The sequence below is a fragment of the Cotesia glomerata genome, linkage group LG7, assembly GCF_020080835.1.
Source record: "Cotesia glomerata isolate CgM1 linkage group LG7, MPM_Cglom_v2.3, whole genome shotgun sequence".
Lineage (NCBI taxonomy): Eukaryota > Metazoa > Arthropoda > Insecta > Hymenoptera > Braconidae > Cotesia > Cotesia glomerata.
This window is the reverse complement of record NC_058164.1, coordinates 6315202-6335787: the sequence shown is the minus strand read 5'-3', so window position 1 is coordinate 6335787 and position 20586 is coordinate 6315202. Positions and strand designations below refer to the sequence as shown.

General features: G+C 29.7%; 1 protein-coding gene across 5 annotated transcripts in view; it reads right to left on the bottom strand.

Moving 5' to 3' along the window:
• Positions 1–20586, bottom strand: part of LOC123269005 (filamin-A) — a 36604-nt gene that overhangs the window by 13794 nt on the left and 2224 nt on the right. The window contains exons 2-12 of one of the 5 annotated variants that reach the window (XM_044734486.1): positions 18911–19860; positions 12890–13239; positions 11889–12016; positions 11751–11765; positions 10935–11358; positions 9424–10383; positions 8651–9038; positions 6623–7192; positions 5882–6226; positions 4000–4909; positions 2638–2776 (exon numbers count right to left, since the gene is read on the bottom strand). In XM_044734486.1, the coding sequence (XP_044590421.1) occupies positions 2638–2776; positions 4000–4909; positions 5882–6226; positions 6623–7192; positions 8651–9038; positions 9424–10383; positions 10935–11358; positions 11751–11765; positions 11889–12016; positions 12890–13239; positions 18911–19256 (4575 nt within the window). In that variant the 5' untranslated portion in view covers positions 19257–19860. Of the gene's footprint in view, positions 1–383; positions 406–2637; positions 2777–3999; positions 4910–5881; positions 6227–6622; positions 7193–8650; positions 9039–9423; positions 10384–10934; positions 11359–11750; positions 11766–11888; positions 12017–12889; positions 13240–18910; positions 19861–20586 lie in introns of those variants that run through there. The other 4 variants (XM_044734487.1, XM_044734488.1, XM_044734489.1 and 1 more) reach the window with 4 other exon arrangements.

Below are 20586 nucleotides of genomic sequence, written 5' to 3'. Positions count from 1 at the left end.
ATAGTTCTTTATTAAAATTTTTAATGCAATTGTTTATAAAGATTTTTAATAAAATTTTAATTAATGTAATTTTTTATTGAAATTTTAAATGCAATTTTTTAATAAAATTTTTAATTAATAGATTTTTTATTAAAATTTTTAATGCAATTTTTTATTAAGATTTTTAATACAATTTTTTAATAAAATTTTTTTCCAAAATAAAAAAAAAAAAAATTTTTAATTGATTTCACAACCCAATCCTGGCTAATATAAAATCATTACGTAAGATCTTAGTAAAAACCTTGAATTGGATCTTGTCACGAGGTTTGTCTTATTACGTTAATAAACAACGCATTTACAGAGCACATAAATAATCTCAATAATTTATGCTAGTAACTAATAACTTTGACAAGTGAAAAATGATCCTAGTTAAAATTTTGAAAATTTTTTAGCTGATTAAATTAAATAACTACCTAAAATTAAATAAAATTAGAAGCCTGTACAATCTTAGAACCAAACCAACTAGATGATACTCTAGGTGTGAAGAGATGATATAAACAACAATTGCTAACAATAATAGATTTAAGCTCCCACTCTTAAATTTATTAAGGAATGTGATAGAAATAAAGCTGGATTTACAGAGTTAGATCTAGATCGCTAAAGTATTGTTTACAGATGGTCTCCATTATTATAAAAGTTAATCACTTTTTAGCTGTCACTTTGATGGAAAACCTGAACCCGTAAAAATTTAATTAACTAGACTTATTAATAGCGAGTGTATAAAAAAAAAATAAATTAAAAAAGTCAGATTAAAAAGCTGAAGAAGCAACAGGCGTTTCGTCACGCTTTGATTAGTTATTTTGGAGCTAGCGTCTCGGTGAATCCACGCGGATCTACTGGAGTTGCAGCTGTCGACATTTCTATCATCATCAAATTACTTATTTTTTTGTTTATTTATTTAATTATTGTCCGTACACTATTGCTAGATTTTTTTAGTACCTTTGTAATTTTTTTTTTCAAACTAAAAAAATAGTGCGCTAAGAGACACAATAAAAAGTTATGAAGATATTTATGTTTAGAGACTTGGTTAATTTTTATTTTCTATAAAAATAATATCTAGCCGTCTAAAAATGTTTAATTTAATCCGGAGCATCAATTCACCAGTCACCAAGTCTACCCACAATCTCTCTTGTACGTTTATAAATTCAAGAAAGCCCGTTGGTTGCTATTTAAAATAGTACGAATAAAATTTAATTTTACAAGTCTTTAAATTTAATTTATAGATTTATTTTTATATTAAATAACGCTTTTAAAAACCATTTTTTTTTTTCCATAAGTGTGACAATAATAATTAAATAGAAAAAAATAAAATTAAACATTCACATTATTTACAAATTATTAAATCTCAAAAAATATAAAATACCTTTTTTAATTTGTTTTTAAACAAATAAATAAATAAAAAAATTTTTTGAGTCTATGAATTAACATATATAGTTATCAAAAGGATGTTGGAGTACAATTGACAATTATCACTGATAAACAGAAGAAGACGTCGATGCGATTCCGACGGCACTACGACGCGAACTGTTAGACTGGAAACTCCGCGACAATATTCCGGACGTGTCAGTCTCTATAGTTAGATACAGATTTACGCCCCCACTCACCCCCACATAAATTTAATAAGTTACAAGCAATTCGGGAAACGGGAGAGACTGTTTCGAATAGTTGTAATCTAGTTCCAAGATCACGATACAGACACCTATATCGTGACGGAAAAAGTTCATCTCTTCACTCTTCGCCAGCGATATTTATTTCTTCGCTGCTACTACCTGTTTTGCTTTATATGCTACACAGATTCATTTGTCTTGACGCAAATAAATCCTGTGAGATTTTGATTGTCACAGTGCAGCCAAATATTTTATACAGACATAAAGAAAATAGCCATCATAGTTGTCTGCTTTATTGTTGGCTGCTAATAATTTATTTATTTTGAATTTTTTATGATGAATAATAAGTATTGTAAATTATTTAGAGTAAAATTAATGATATTTCTTATATAGACTTGAAAAAAAAAAAATTAACTTGAATCAAGAAAAAAATTTTTTAGTTTAAAAATTTTTCTACTCAAATCAAAAGTATAAAGTTCTTCAAAATTATTAATAATCGGAAAAAATTTTTAAGTTATGAAAAATTCATATTATTTCATTAAAATTAATGTAAAATAAAAATTATAATAATAATAATTTAATAAATCTGAAGTAATATGAATTTTTTATGACTTTAAAATTTTTCCGGGATTCAAATTATTTGAATTTTTTCCAGGATTGAATTATTTACACTGAAATAAAAAAAATTAACTTGAATCAAGAAAAAAAAATCTTAAACCAAGAAAATAATTTTAAAAAGAGTTTCATTATTTTGAATCAAGACAAAAAATTCTTAAATTAAGAAAAATTTACTAAAAGAAAAATTTTTTAATTTAAAAATTTTTCTACTCAAATTAAGATGTTCTTCAAAATTATTTACTTGATTCAAGTTAATTTTTTTTCTGTGTATTAATATATATTAAACTATGATTTCATGTAACATTTGTAGTATAATGCGATAGTAGATTTTTTAAGAACAATTAAATAAAATAAAAAATTATTTAGTACGTACTGTAAATGTATAGAAGCCATTTGGCACTGGCTGACCACCGAATTTAATATTAAGGGTATATTCTCCAGCATCAGCTACAGTATAATAAATATTTACTGTTCCATCTCCATTATCTTCGATGTCAATATCCACCACTTCACTGAAATTTGATAAAATAATTAATTTTATTATTTATTTAACTATATATATTCAGACGAAAGCCGAGTAGTAGAAATACATAACAATTTATATTTATATAATTTTATATAGATTTCAATAATTAATAATTTGTTTATGTATGCAAGCTTAATGTCAATTATTAATTTCACAATTGAAGAAAACTCTAACGTAAATTATATTTACTTTATAAAAATAATAAAAATTGTAAAAATTAAAAATTTCATCGGAAAATTAAAATAAAATCTAAAATAATAAATTCTATAAGCTATGATATCGTTGGTACAGTAATGTATGTAAATAATCAACCACGACAATAATCAGAATTTCTCGGACAGTTGCCAAAAGCTCTAAAGTATTAGCGTATAAACTCAGTAAGTAAAGATGAGAAAACATCGTGTTCAATTAGCATAGAGTGAGAATAAAATTTCCAATTAAATAACCGGCTAAGTATCACAAGAGTTAAGTATCATACCAGTCAAGTGAAACGTGTCCAAGTACAATCAGACACGCTTTGTCACAAGTACTTATATACGCAAATACGAAATTAGCTTTCGCTCATACTAGTACGATAATATATGCACTGCAGACAATTTAGGTGTTAGCCAAAACTAATGCATGTCTGTCAGCTCCAATAGAATACGTCTGTCAACGTTCTTTGGCGCTCATTGTCTTCACAAGAGATGCAGTAAAATTATCGCTTACTTATCGCTAATTTGTCTTGACAACTATTTTCTTGGAGCGACAATTGATAAATAAAAAAAAAAAAACAATTTATTTATTTATTCAAGAAAAAAAACAGTTTTTGTATCAAATTTATAACGAATGACATGTGTCACGCAATATCTCATACTTTTTTTAATAAATATATATTATATATATTTATTTATTTTAGCTCTCCAATAAGATGAACGTGTAAGTTAATTTGTAGATTCAGGAAGTTATAAGCGGAAACGAGAGAAAGATAAATGAGCTTCGAATAACAGAAATAAACTTGAAGAAGTTTTAAAATTTTTATCTTCCCTCTTCTTTCAACCGTTCAATTTTAATTTACATATTTCAATTAAATATAGATCAACTCAACATTAATACTTACCCCAGTATCTAAAGATTAAAATTAATCTGTTTATTTAAAAATATACCCGCAAGCGACTAGTTAAATAAATAATAATAAATTCATTATTTAGTAAATAATATCTAGCTCACCTTCCAGAAGTCGAACGAATGCGACATGTGACAGCACCTCGACCAGCATTCTCGGTGTCCACACTGATGCAGTATTCTTCGCCCTGTGCCAAAGTTTGCTGAATGCCCTCTTTGATTTTACACTTATCAGCTTTACCAGTTGACACACTTTGAACACTGACTGGACTTCCGGGAACTTCTTTGCCTCCGTATTTAACATTTACTTTATAACGACCGCAGTCATCAGGCAAATACGTAGCTTTGTACTTGCCATCTCCAATATTCTGAATTCCAACTTTGCGAGGCACTTGGTCGGGTCCCAGGACTTGAACTTCGAGGTCTCCGTAGCCGGCTTTGGAAGTATCCACGATAAAGTCCACGGGGAAAGAGGCTGTGCAAGCCGAGGCGACTCCTGGCCCGGAGAGCACCACTTTAGTGGCCTCGACGGTCGGGTTCACTTGGAACTTGAAAGGACTTCCGGGGATGTCTTGATCCCCGTAGAGTACACCGACTTGGATGTTACTTCCAGCAGCAGGGGGTTGATAAGTCACTTCATAGACACCATCGCCACGGTGCTTGATGTCAGGCTTCTGCATCTGGCCTTTGTCTGTCTTCAACTTTATGTCCAGCTGCGCGGGGTCGCATTTGCTGGTATCTACGACAAATTGCGCGGGGATTCCTTCGCGGATCGTATGAGGTTCTAATCCAGGTCCATAAGCTGTTACGTCTTTCGCGTCAATGCCATTTTCTACTTGAACTTTGAAGGGTGACCCGGGAATGTGTTCCTTGTCAAACTTTATTGCTACGTCGTATTCACCGGGTTCTGTTGGTACGTACTCGACACTGCAAGACCCGTCGTAATTGTCCGTGCAAGTCATGATAGCTTCACTTGGACCTTCAATTGCTAAACCTAGTCCTCCATTGCCTGCATCTGAAATTCATATAATTATGATAATTAGTTTTTTTTTTAAATAATTTATGATGATGTATTTAGGTTGCATTCGAAAATGCTCTATTTCTAGATACATAATTAAGAAATGACATTGTATCTCGTGAATTATTGACATTTTTAAAGATATAAGCTCACCCCGACATTACACTCATTAAGACCTTTCATTTGAGTACCCACATGCATTTTTGATATATTTTTCATATATTTATAAATATTATATATATGTATATATGAAAAATATATCAAAAATGCATGTGGGCACTCAAATGAAAGCTCTTGATGAGTATAACATCGGAATGAACTTATATCTTTAAAAACGTCAATAGTTAAGAAAGTACAGTGCAATTTAACAGATATCTTGTGAACTATTGACATTTTTAAAGATATAAGCTCATCCCGATGTTACACTCATCGAGACCATTCATTTAAGTACCCACATCAATTTTTCATATATTTTATATATTTATGTATATATATATATGAAAAATATATCAAAAATGCATATGGGTACTCAAATGAAAGCTCTTGATGAGTGTAACACCGGGATGAGCTTATATCTTTAAAATATATGTTATATATATGTATATATGAAAAATATATCAAAAATGCATGTGGGTACTCAAATGAAAGCTCTTGATGAATGTAACATCAAGATGAGCTTATATCTTTAAAAACGTCAATAGTGAAAAAATTACAGTGCAATTTAACAAAAGTCATTATGTAATAAAGCAAAATTTTATTTATTTTTAGTTCACAAGTCACGGCAATCACATAGTGACTACAATGTTGCTAGTTATTAATTCATTGAAATTTTTTTAACTAATAATAATAATAATAATAATCTCAGTGGATTTTAAATATTATTAATCAATATTAACTTCCATTAAAATATTAACTATGAAACTATTTAAAAAAATTGAAATTAAAAATAAATCATATAATAATTCTTACCACTAGTTTCAACCGTAAATCGATTAGATTTACCAACATATCCTTTTTCCAATCCCGGGCCATAGGCTTTGCATTTACGTGGATCGCAAACTCTCTTAACATTAACCGAGAATGGCGATCCGGGAACCGGAACATTATCATAAAGAATATCAATAGTGTGCCGTCCCTCTTCAAACGGCGTGTAACTAACGCGATAAGTTCCATCATTTTGCGGAGTTATTATTTTCTCCATTTTTCCACCACTGGGGTCTAAAATCGAGCAAGATAATTTATTATCATCCCCGTTTGTCTTGGGTACAGCTCGCGTGTCGATGGTGAATTCAGTCGGTATGTTAACACCCAGGCCTGTAATTATAAAAATGAAAATCATTTAGTATAATTGAAAAAAAAAAAAAAAAAAATTTAATAATTACTAATAATTAATTAATTGACTACACTAATAATTTGTAGCAAAAAATTTTTGAACTTATTAATCACTATAATTATGTAACAAAAAAAATACAAGCTGCACACGTCATACTGATTAATAAATAATAATTATTAAAAATAAAAAAAATTCAAACGTCAAATAATAAATAGAGTAAAGAAAAGTGGGTGAAGAAAGCAGGAAAGGGCTGGCTAAAAAATACAAGTGAGGTAAATTTATAAAATAGTAATAATTAATAATAAATTACGAATTAAATAAAAAAAAAAAATAATCATGCAGTAATCGAGCAGCAAACGTTCCACGCGGCTCCTAACCATGAGGCTTAATGCCATTTCCGGTGACCTTGATCTTGGAGAGATCCGCTTGGGGCTTGATGATGGCTTGAAATGGCGATCCGGGGATATGCCGGTCGTTGAAGGTGATATTGATGCCGTAATCACCGGGTTCGGTTGGTAAATAAGCAACGGAGCAAGTGCCATCGCCGTTGTCCCGGCAATTAATCGCAGCTTCGCAAGGGCCTTCGACGGTGACACCGAGGCCACCCTGCCCTGCACCCCGGGTGTCAATAACGAATTCCGCTGGCCTGGAGACTAGACCTTGATGAAGACCCGGTCCAGATGCACGGACCTTGGACGGATCGCTGCCGTGGACGCAATTTAAGCGGTAAGGCGATGATGTTATTGCTTCACCGCCAAAACTTATTCCCAACAGGTACTCGCCGAGCTCGGTCGGCGTAAAATTAACCAAGTAGCCGTCGTGGGCAGGAATTATATGAGCCTTGACTCTATTACCCGACGGAGTTGTTATTACTACTTGGAAATCTGCTGCCTTGCCAGCATCCTGGGTAATCACGCGGAATTGCTGGAGACTGTTGACTGGTGCCGCTATAATTTCCGTTTTCACGTGCTTTTGCTTTATATTTTAGCTTCTTTATTTTATTATTTATTATTCTAATTATTATTAATTAATTTATTAATGATGCTAAGTAGCGTAAATTGCGCTCACATTTTTGACGGGAAGCGTCAATGGGAAGACTAGCTGTTTGGATTTATTTACACAGAGGCGTACAAGCATTTTTTATTAGCATTATTATTATTTTAAAATTAATTTTATATTCATTGAAATTATTAAAAATTTCAATTTTTATTCCAAAAAAATTTTTATTTTAATTATTGTTAAAAAAATTTTTATTTAAAGAAAATTGAAATTTTTTTTAATAATTATTATTTTTGTTAAAAAAGTTTTTATTTTTATTTTAATTTTTTGGTTGAAAAATTTTTATTTCAAAAAAATGAAATTTTTAATAATTAATCAATTAAACTTGAGATATTTATAAAAAGAAAAAAAAATGACTTGAGCACCTCCGATAATTGTGTACGTAAGTACTATTAATTTACACTAAGAATATTTTATTTCATAATAAATAAATAAATAAAATAAATCTAATTTTTTTGAATAACAAAATTAATCATGTTGTTTGTGAATAAAAAAATTCATTGATATGAAATAAAATATTCGTGTGTTAGTTAAATTAATAAAAAATCACTTTCAGTAAAAAAAATCACCTAGTCATCTATAATCAAAAAAGCTAAAAAAAATTTATTTGCCTTTTTAAATATCTAAATTTATATTCTTTTATAGATTCTTAAAATTTAAAAGATAAATTTTGTCAAGTAAAATTTAAGATATAATATTTTTAGATTAAGCTAAAGGCTACGTAATCGTACCGAGGAATTTGTGAGATCTGAAAATAAACATCGGTGGAGGGTAGACGGAAAAGACTTGGTAATCGTAAACCGGGGACAATTTCTGAGCTAAATTCACAAAATCTGATTTTGGTCCGTAAAAATATATAGTTATATAAATTTCATTCATTAAAATTATCATTAACAAATTACAGTAAAAATAAATCTCATAAAAATAATTTTAACTCTAATAAAACAATTAAATTATACTTTAGTCATAATAATAAATTAAAATATTCCGACGGTGGAATTAAAAAAAATTTATCATAAACTACCTTGAATTATTTTAGTACTGGCGCACTACCAGCTTAATAATACGCGAGTACATCTAAGTAATCCTTGTTCTTGTCCTGAACTTAAAAACATATTATTACTTAAAAGAATATTAAATAAAATCTATCTCAGTAAAAACCAATAAATCATTTGCTAATTACTTCCGCTTATTACTTGGTGACTAAACGCGATAGGTCCCACGGGTCTATAAATTACAACAATTTACGAGTGAAGCCTACGTCTTCCACCAATTATCGTAGCCTAAATAATAACAGTCTCTGTGACTGATAAATTTAGCATATAATTAAAATAATCAACACTCACTTGGTTCAAGCCCCTCGACTTTGATTTTGGACACGTCGACGTGAGGTTGTACGTTGACCTTGATGGGACACTGAGGGACTTTGAGGCCACCGTAGTTCAGGTTGACGGTGTATGTACCCGGTGCAGGAGCTACATAATCAACCGTGTAAGTTCCATCTTCGTTGTCAGTTAATGAGATTGGTAAGTCATGACCGTCTGGGCTCTTCATAGTGACGTCCAGGTCACCGGTACCGGCTTCACGACAATCTATGTTGAAATGCGTGGGTGTGTTTGATTTTATTCCTTTCTCCAAACCGGGACCAAATGCAGCAACCATCGCTGGGTTTAATGGCGATGCTACTTTTACTCTGTACGGCGATTTTTTTGTAGCAACTCCTCCATAATTTACCTAAATAAATAATAATAATAATTATTAATTATACTAATAATAAATTTTAATGAATAACTAGCAATTTAAAAAATGAAATTTTTAATAAAAAATTATTTTTAATAAAATTTAATAAATTATTTTTAATGAAATTTAATAAAAAATGTTTAATAAAATTAAAAAAAATTATTTCTAATAAAATTAAATAAAAAAATATTTTGAATAAAATTAAATAAAAAATAATTTTTAATAAAATTAAATATAAAAATAATTTTGAATAAAATTAAATAAAAAATGATTTTTAATAAAAAATCTTTTTTAATAAAATATAATAAAAAATTTTGAATAAAATTAAATAAAAAATTATTTTTAATTTATGAATTTAATAAAACTAAACATTAATTACCATAACAACATGCTGAGAGCCAGATGTTGGTGCATAGTGTGCTTGCACAGTACCATCATGTTTATTCTCCAGTTTAACTGGCACATCACGTCCCAATGCATCTTGAATAGCAACGTCCAGTGGAGCTTGTCCAGCTTTTCTAGCGTCGACGGTAAACTGCGTGGGCTTATCACGTGCCACGCCTTCAGGTTGAATACCCGGTCCATGTACTTCCACTTTATCCGGATGGAAATCCGCTTCAGGCTGAATCATCGCAATGTACGGGCTCTTTGGAATGTCCTCGTTGTCACAAAGAATATGAACAGCGTAGGGTCCCGCGGCTGTTGGTAAATAAGTCACGTCCGCAGTTCCGTCACCATTGTCATGACAGTCAATTTTGGCTTTAGACGGTCCTTCTATTGAAAAGCCCAGGGCTCCAGTCTCGCCATTAGTATCAACAGTAAATCTCGCCGGATGATTGACCATCCCGCCATTAAGTCCAGGACCAAATACACGAATAGCGGATTCTTTGTACGGACCAACATTGACTTCAAACGGCGACTTGGGTATTTCTTTGCCGCCGTAGGTGATCATCACCACGTGTCTTCCTTCTTTGACCGGCAAGTAGTGACACTTGTAGTTGTTCGCGTCGATTTTATTTATGGTGACCGGTAAGTTGACACCTCCAGGTCCGATGCAACGTGCTTCGGGAATCCCTTCTCCTGCATCCTTGGTGATTATTACAAAGTCTGCTACGTCTTTAACTCTAACGCCGTTGGCTAATAAACCGCGACCATAAGCGCGGCATTTTTTAGCATCTGACAATGGCGCGATGTTCACTCCCATCGGGCTTTTAGGTATTAATTTACCCGCGAAGAAAACGTTTACTGAATGCAAACCAGTTATTGGTGACACGTATTCACATCGCCAAACGTCTGGTGATGTTTGACGTAATTTAACTGGTACAGATGTTTTTGAACTCTGTAAAAATTTAATTATTTATTAAAAATTAAATTTAAATATTAATAATTTAAACTATAAATAAACAAAATTTTGCTTTATTAAATAATGACTTTTGTTAAATTGCACTGTACTTTTTTAACTATTGACATTTTTAAAGATATAAGCTCATCCCGAAGTTACACTCATCAAGAGCTTTCATTTGAGTACCCACATGCATTTTTGAAATATTTTTCATATACACACATATATATAATATATATTTTAAAGATATAAGCTCATCTCGGTGTTATACTCATCAAGAGCTTTCATTTGAGTACCCACATGCATTTTTGATATATTTTTCATATATACATATATATAAATATATGAAATATATGAAAAATTGATGTGGGTACTCAAATGAAAGGTCTTGATGAGTGTAACATCGGGATGAGCTTATATCTTTGAAAATGTCAATAGTTCACAAGATACAAGGTCATTTCTTAATTATGTATCTAAAGATAGAGCATTTTCGAATGCAGTCTAAATACTTATAAAAAATTTATTTGATTTAAAAATATTTATTTTACCTGAGGATCAAGAATGATAACTTCAGGTACTCCACGACCAGCATCTTTAGTAAAAATATCAAAGTACGTCGGTCGATTTACTACGACACCGTCGGGCTGCAAACCAGGTCCGCTGGCAGTAACTTTGCTTGGATCACCAGGAACGCCTTCAACTGCGACAGTATAAGGACTTTTCGGGATTTCGCGACCACCGTAGAGCACACGAACCTTGTGAGGGCCTTCAGTCTTCGGTGTATACGACACAGAGTACGTCAAATTCCTGTCGTTGTTAAATCTGATGTCTACTGGCAATTTGTGTCCCATTGCGTCGTCGACAGTTACTTCGACGTCGCCCTTGCCGGCTGAGAATGTTTCAACGGTGAAGTTCGCCGGGGCATTAACTATGGGACCCTTCGGTTCAATACCCGGTCCATAAGCACGAACTCTAGAATATGGAATAAATTTTAGAAGCTTGTAAAATTATTTTGTCGTTTTAATTAAATGAAAAGTTACTTTTCCTGACCACACTTTAAACATCCGCATTAATATTGCCAGTCGGTTACAAGCGTTAAACAATCTATTTTTTAATAATTATAATTACCACACGCTTGCACACCAGCTTTATTAAATAAAAATAAAACTTAATTAATAATTTTATAAAATAAAATTTATGATTATAAATTTTTCGAGTTAGATGTTTTCAAACATTAATATTTATTAGATGAGGCGTAATATTTCCCTTTGATGAATTATAATTTTTTTTATGAGACTACTACGGCAATGATTATTGCGTCAATCAATAATTAACAAAATAAATACTTTCGCATCCCGACTTACCGGGGCGGAGGCACGCTGCGACCAAAAAATGAAATAAATTATTATTAATTACTCAATTTTTATAATTATTCAGTATTTTTCTTTTTTTTTTTTTATTTAGACTATTTTTAAATTAATTTATTTTTTTAAATATTTTACCTGTTGGGATTAGTACGGGCGCGTAAAGGTGCGCCGGATTTCAATTTAGCGTTAGGATATTGCGACAAATAAGTCATCATAGACAGCTCGTCGACATTAGGATTGACCATTTCTTCTGGGCTAATTAGCTGGAAAATTAAAAATAAATTAGAAAATAATTTATCACTTACATGTCAAGGGTATTTTTGTTTTAGAAAAATTTCAACTTCAACAATAAATAAAATATAATAGCAACCTTGCAGTCAATATGTGACTGCCGTGACTTGTACACTATGATTAAAGAACATTTTGCATTATTAAATAATTACTTTTGGTAAATTGCACTGTACTTTCTTAACTATTGACGTTTTTGAAGATATAAGCTCATCCGGATGTTATACTCATCAAGAGCTTTCATTTGAGTACCCACATGAATTTTGATATATTTCTCATATATATATAATATATATAAATATATAAAATATATGAACAATTGATCTGGGTACTCAAATGAAAGGTCTCGATGATTGTAATGTCGGGATGAGCTTATATCTTTAAAAATGTCAATAGTTCACAAGATACAAGATCATTTCTTAATTACTGACATTTTTAAAGATATAAGCTCATCCTGATGTTACACACATCGAGACCTTTTATTTGAGTACCCACATGGCATTTTTGATATATATTATATATATGGTATTTGTGAAATATATAAATATAAAAAATATATGAAAAATTGATGTGGGTACTCAAATGAAAGGTCTTGATGAGTGTAACATCAGGATGAACTTATATCTTTAAAAATGTCGATAGTTCACGAGATAAAAGGTCATTTTTTAATTATGTATCTAGAGATAGAGCATTTTCAAATGCAGCCCAATTCTTGTTATCAAAAATTGTCATATTTTACGAAAAAAATTTTTCTAAGTCTTTACATAAATTTAATTATCATTAAAAATCAATTTTGTAATTTTTAATTCAAAATATCCATGTTTATATATAATAAAAAAAAAATATACCTGAGGTATATTAAGCCAGTCATCAGCAAGACTCATCGCTTCGGAAGCATTTTGAACAGCATCCTTGGGGTTCCAATCAGGCCAGTCAGGGCAGAGACCCGGTGCCACCGCATCAACAAGAGCTCCAACGGCTCTTCCGTCATTCCAATCAGATGTAAAGTTGTTTATCGGTAGCTCAGGTAACTTAGCCTGGATCCAGTGCATCAATCTCTGCTTGGGAGTCGCTCCTTTTTGCGCCTCCTCCGTATCGTCGTAATCCCACATGGGCATCGAGATCGAGTAATGGAGAATCAGGGTCCATATTAGTCCCAGTATCAGTTTCAGCTTGCAGTCAACGATGTCTGATGAATCTGCAAAAAAAAAAAGTTTATAAGTATGTCTTCAGATATTTATACATACACAATGAATTATTTCACTGTTAATGTCAAGAGTTTCAATATACAAAGTTATTTTTAAAAGAGTTCTTTAAACAAATCTCTACAATAGTCTTCTTTGTAATTTATAATTAATGAATTTTTGTTTGTTAATTTTTAATTAAAAATTTTTATCATCAATGGAAAATCTATTGTGCATCATCACATTTCATACTTATGAATAATTTTCTCATTAAAAGTATTTAAAATATTCGCTAATGCATTTAATGTCTAATGTAATTTTATTTTGTTATTTTTATCAAGAATACCTGGATTATGACAGTACAATACTAATAATATTCTTAGAATAATAAAATAAAAATAAAAAACGTGGGCGTACATAAAAGTGTGACAGTAAACTGTTAAAATAGAATTTACAAGTGTGTTCTTCGGCTCACATTTATTTTCTGAATCATACAATCAAAAACGACCGAATATTTCAAGATCAATGACTCAAATATTGTTTATTTAAATCAGGTCGATATCCTCATTTTATATTAAATAGCAGTAAAATAATTATTTATCAATAGGGAAAAAATTTTTGCCGCTATTTTAAAATAAAAGGGTCAAAGATTATGGTGAAAATATTAATCTTACAAAAAATTTATCAAACAAAAATTGTTTAGAATTCAATTTTATAAAAAAAAATGTTTTGTATAGTTTTTTTTTTTTAATATTTCCTTGCAAATCCAAAATTAAGATTCATAATTAAAGATTCAAATTTTGTGATAATTATCTATATTATTAAGAAAATAAGAAAAATTTTGTGACCAGGATAGTCATAAGATAGAATTAGTTTTTTTAGTGAAATTTAGTGTCATTGCAAAGGTCTTGACTTGAATTTGTACCTTTTCAAGGTTTCATATTATTGTCACCGATAGTCGATTTATGATGATAAGTATTTAGGCTGCATTCGAAAATGCTCTATCTCTAGATACATAATTAAGAAATTACCTTGTATCTTGTGAACTGTTGACATTTTTAAAGATATAAGCTCATCCCGATGTTACACTCATCGAGACCTTTAATTTGAGTAGCCACATCAATTTTTCATATATTTTATATATATATATATATATATATATATATATATATATATATATATATATATATGTATATGTGAAAAATATATGAAAAATTGATGTGGGTACTCAAATGAAAGCTCTTGATGTGTGTAACATCGGGATGAGCTTATATCTTTAAAAACGTCATTATTTAATAAAGCAAAATTTTATTTATTTAAAGTTCACAAGTCACGGCAGTCACATAGAGACTGCAAGGTTGCTTGTGTTTTATTTTTTAAATTACAGTCAAATAATTGATCTTAAAGAAAAATCATAAGTCATTTTTTTTTATAAAATTAAATTTTGAACTTTTGTTTGAAAAACATTTTTATAGGACCAATATTTTTGCCGTAATATTAAAAGTTTGAACCACTCATTTTGAATTTGTGACTAAAATTTTAAATTATTAATCTACAGATTTTTAAATTCCTAAAATAATTAATAATGATTAAATAAAATATTTTATAAAAAGAAAAATAAAATCTAATTGAGGCGGTAATTAGTCGGAACACCTGGTGGTATAAATCATCCGGGCTATTGTGTAAAGATTGCGTTCAAGGCGATAAGGAACGTGGTAATTTGGTTTTTATTTAAAGATTTAGAATCAGAGATCATGCTCTTAGCTGTGTCATGTATATCAGTACTCGTGCGAGGATTGTAAGAGCTACAGGTGGATTGTTGGCGATAGAAAGAGAGAAGGACAAATAAAATAAAAAGAGAAACTACTCTAACGAGTTTCGGAAAGAAGACGAGAGTGCCCAACCGATTCATAGTAGTTATTTTAAGCAATTACCAACCGATGACGTCATCCTTCTCAAACGTAACTGACACATCTTTCTATTCATTAATATTACATGTCTTCTTTTCAATAGAGTTCGTTAATCTTATATCCATGTTTTTTACATCGATTTACAGTTTGAATTACAATCTACATATTATATCTCATAGCATTCACTGTTTAATTTTAATTAGTTATTATTTTTATCAATTTTTAAATTAGAAATCTTAATATCAAAATTTATCTTACTAAAAGTATTTCAAGATTATTTGAATAATTAAAAACTTATTAATCTCCTTAGAATTGAACCTTGATAATTGAATCAAATCTTTTAACCTACTTATTACAATGAAAATAATATTTATTTGTGATAAAAAAACTATAATTAATGATGACTTATGTGGAGTTTATTTAAAACGAAAGCCATGTAAGCTATTACTCCAATTAATAAATCATAAATTTACACGCTGTTGCTTGTCACACCCAATTTAAATTGCTTTTTTTATTATTAACTATTTCTCCGTATTTTTTGATTACTTTAAACTGTATACTTTAACTCCAAGCTCATTTAAAAATTAAATCCTAACTAGAAACTTTGCAGTCACTATGTGACTGCCGTAATTTGTGAATTATAAACAAATAAAATTTTGCTTTATTAAATAATGACTTTTTTTAAATTGCACTGTACTTTCTTAACTATTGACTTTTTTGAAGATATAAGCTCATCTCAATGTTACACTCATCAAGAGCTTTAATTTGAGTACCCACATGCATTTTTGATATATTTTTCATATATACATATATAAATATATAAAATATATGAAAAATTGATGTGGGTACTCTAATGAAAGGTCTCGATAAGTGTAATATCGGAGTGAGCTTATATCTTTAAAAATCTCAATAGTTCACCAGATATTTGTTAAATTGCACTGTACTTCCTTAAATATTGGCATTTTTAAAAATATAAGCTCATCCCGACATTACACTCATTGTGACCTTTCATTTGAGTACCCACATGCATTTTTGATATATTTTTCATATATACATATATATAATATATAAAATATATGAAAAATTGATGTGGATACTCTAATGAAAGGTCTCGATGAGTGTAACAACGGGATGAGCTTATATCTTAAAAAATGTCAATAGTTCACAAGATACAAGGCCATTTCTTAATTATGTATCTACAGATTTTATCATATGCCTATCCTGGAGACAAAATTTTTTTTTATTCTCTTAATAATATAGATGACTTTATTTTAGACGGAGTATTATTTACACTGTTGTAAATTCTAGAATGTAATACAATATTAGCTTTTGTTTGTTGTTAAAACTAGTTTTAAAGCGTCAGCATGTAATTTATAAACGAACCCTCGTAGATGCTCTACAAATTACGAAATACATAATATTAAATATACGACGAGAACTAATCAAGAAATACTCTTGAGATAAAACGGAAATATATCTTACAAAATAAATGTTTTTTAAATCGGTCAATAAACTCAAAAGTTGCTAATTTGATTGATCCGTCATCGTTCAGTAATTTAAATTTATACAAATTACCATTTTTTTATTTTTAATATTGAAATTTAAAACGCAACTACCGTTACCTCGATTAATTATTATCTTTCATTGAATTAATATCGTAATTATTAATTATTAACTGTGTAAATAAAAAAATGTGTGAATGTCTGATATAATTGGATGACATCAGACCGCGTCTCATCGATGACGTTACAATGCATTTACACAATTGCCTCTAACGACAAACTTTCTCACAGCAGACTCACACCTAGACCCAGAACTTAAAAACTGAATATTAATTTTAATTGACATAATTTATACTGAGAGAAAAAAAATTTTTTTTAGGCAAGAAATTAATTTTTTTTTAATTTTAAACAATTTTTTTTTTTAGCTGAAGAAATAAAAATTTTTCTCACAGTAACTTTTTTGTTGAAAAAAAGTTTTCTAAATTTGGAAAATAATAATTTAAGATAGACAAGTTTAAGATTTTAATTCAAAATTATTTTTTTCCAAATCTAGAAAATTTTTTTTCAACAAAAAAAGTTTCTGTTGGAACAATTTTGATTTCTCCAGCTAAAAAATAAAATTTCTAACAAATTAATTTACAAAAAATTGATTTTTTGTGACAAAAATATTTATTATTTTAAAAAAGATTTTTTTTCTCAGTGTAACTAATAGAATTATTTTTAATAGTCTTAAATATTTAAAAAATAATTCAAATGATCTGTTTGTCACCGAGTCACATCTAATGACTCATAATTCTTCATCATCAGCATTAAGACACATCAAGATTATATTTACATCAGGATGATCATCGTCACAGTCGTCACAATTATCATTATTATTTTAGAAAAATACTTTACACGGTTTGGCTAAGAGAAAGTGGGCGTTCTTGTTGACCGTTACAAGGTCATGTCTGGCTAGGTGCCTGCAATTCAAATATTTTATCACCCGTATTGTCAAAATCAAATTATATCCTTTTAGTTAATTACTAATTACTAATTACACGTGGATCTATAAATAAAAACTCTAAAAGCAATAAATAAATTGACTTAAAAATAAAATTAAATCAATTTAATAAAATAAAATAAAATAATATTAAGTTGTATAATCTTTAAAATTACCAAAGTCTGTGAATTAATAATTTGATAACACTAATTTTAACATCCGCGAATTCAAAGTTATCGCGGTTAAGAATGCGCGCGACACCAACAAGGATCCAGAGTGTAGTGCCTTTTTTTTAGTTTCACAATCCTCTATAAATTTTCTCATTATATTACTCAGCCAACTAGCACACTAAATGCTCAGTAATAAATTATCTTCTAAAACTAAAATTTATATAAAATCATATTAAAAAGCATAAATAAGTCTGGAGCCTCAGATCCAGGTATTAAATAAATAATCCATTAATATCAACAATAGAACAGGTTACGAGTAGAAGAATTTCAAGGATTACAGTGTCCTTGTATTAGTATGCACTCAACAGACATAATACTATACAGTAAGTCTGTAAATTCCCGGGCTGCCCGGGTTACCACACTAAATCGATTAATCGTATCGCTGTTCGATAACCTTCTTCAAACTTTTTATTGCCTAATAAAACAATTAATAAAAATTCATCAATTAAATTTCGCGGGACCCGATTGAAACAATAAATTAATAATTAATAATTTTTAAATTTAATATAATACTGAAGTTAGCTGACAGCTGTCAAATTTTTTAAAAAATCATTTACAATAAAAGAAATTCTAATGATTTTTTCAAATTTTTACATGCATAACAAAGTTAGCCATTTTTTATTTTTTTATTTTAATTAATTTATTAATTTATAACTAAAAAATATTTTTAAAAAATTGCACTTATAGCTTTTGAAATTTTTAACAAATGAAAAAAAATTTATTTTAATAAAAAAAATTATAAAATTTTTTAGATGTCGGCTAACTTTATTTTCATAATTTTTTAATTAAATTTTTTATAATAAGTACTAAAGTTAGCCGACGTTTTCAATTTCTTTATTTTTTTTTTCATTTATTAAATTAGAGTTAAAAACTATTTTTTAAAAATTGCACTTACAGTTTTTGAAATGAAAATTTTTTTTTAATAATTTTTTCAATAAAAAAAAATTCTAAAAATTTTTAAATGTCGGCTAACTTAATTTTCATAATTTAATTGCAATAAAATTATAAAAAAAAATTCAGTCTTATTTATTATTTAAAGAATATATAAAATAAAAACTTACCAATATTAACAATCCGTATTCCTTCATCATCCAAGAATTTTAAAGCAACAGCGACATTTTCAAGTTTCTGTGATCTAAAGTTGGGCCTTTTATTGTGTTTAGGCAGTCGTTTTTGTGACAGAACTTCCAGGAGACTAACAAGATTCAAACCATCGGACAAATCACACTCTAAGTCATCGATGTACTTGTTAATAGACTTAAGATGCTTATTCGCCCATCTCGTGAAGGTGTTTTGCTGTATCCTTTTCCACTGTGCATCCTCGGCGAGTTCCCGCTCAAACATCTCGCTTTCGTCTTCCTCGACGTTGGAGTTCTCACTCCTGACTGACTTATCATTCTCATTCATTCTATCGGCCGGCGTGGTATGAACACGAGGCAAATTCTATACTCTGTCTGTTTCTCTGTCTAACACCAGCGAGTGCTGGAGATGCTGACGGAGAAGGTAGGTACGGTGATGTGATGGTGATTGTGATGGTGATGGTGATGGTGGTTTGCTAGTGAACACGGTATAATATAAGTAGTGGGGCGGTCGGACACAGACGCAGCTTGTAAGTATATGTTTATGTTTTTTTCCTTTTTTATCCCGCTGCTGGCGCTGTCTATATCGGCCTGTGGGTCAGTATGAGTCACGAGACTCAGAAGGTATTCCTCATCCAAGGTATTCTTTAGTCTAGATTGTTTTTATTTTATTTTTACTTATTTTGTACTTTTTGTTGCTGAATTCCCAGAGGATTACGTTTTTTTTTTTCCTGACAACTCGGACCGGCGTTTTGCTGTGCGTGCGCGTAAGCTTATAAAATTCAGCTATGCGCGCGCAACGTTTTTGTTGATTATTAACGAATATTTTTTGTAAATACGGGTTTTCAGAAGTTGATCCAAAGCATTTAAGTTTTATCGAAGATATTGAGCCAACTGCTTATATTAGCTTTGCTGATGCTAAGAGCTCGGAGCTGAAAAGAAAAAAATTAAGATAAATAAATATTTTTATGGAATTTTATTTTTAGAAAATAGATTCTCACTTTTTAGAGGGACTTGGATATTTAGGGGAATTTTTTTATTAGTCAAGTTACACTTGTTATTTAATTATTATAAAATAAACAGATTTTATAAAAATTCATTTTTTAACAAATAAATTGTAAAAAAAAAATTTTTAAAGTTAAAAATGGAATTTTTTTTAATATTTTTTTGAATGAAAATTAAGTTAGCCGACATCTAAAAATTTTTAGAACTTTTTAACTTCCCGCTAAGAAAATTGAAAATTTTCAAAAATCGGGAAGTTATTGGTTTTACCCCGTTTTTCGAAAATCGAGTTTTCATCAGATCTCGACGTTTTGAGGTCCTAGGAAGCTTTCCTGACTATTCCCGCGAGGATGTCACTATGTCTGTATGTATGTGTGTGTGTGTGTGTGTGTGTAAGTATGTAAACCTCTTATAACTTTTGAACGGTTGAACCGATTTCATCGCGGTTGGTGCCATTCGAAAGATTTCCTGTTAATTTGAACCGATTTGGACCGATAGATTTTTAGAAATTTGGAGAAATCTAAAAAAAAGTAGGAAAAAAATTTTTTTCTGAAGTGGTTTTTTTGGGATAACTTTTAAACGGCTCAACCGATCGATTCCAAAAACTAATCAGCTCTCAACCTTGAAAAACCACGTCGATCGCCGCCAATCCGGTC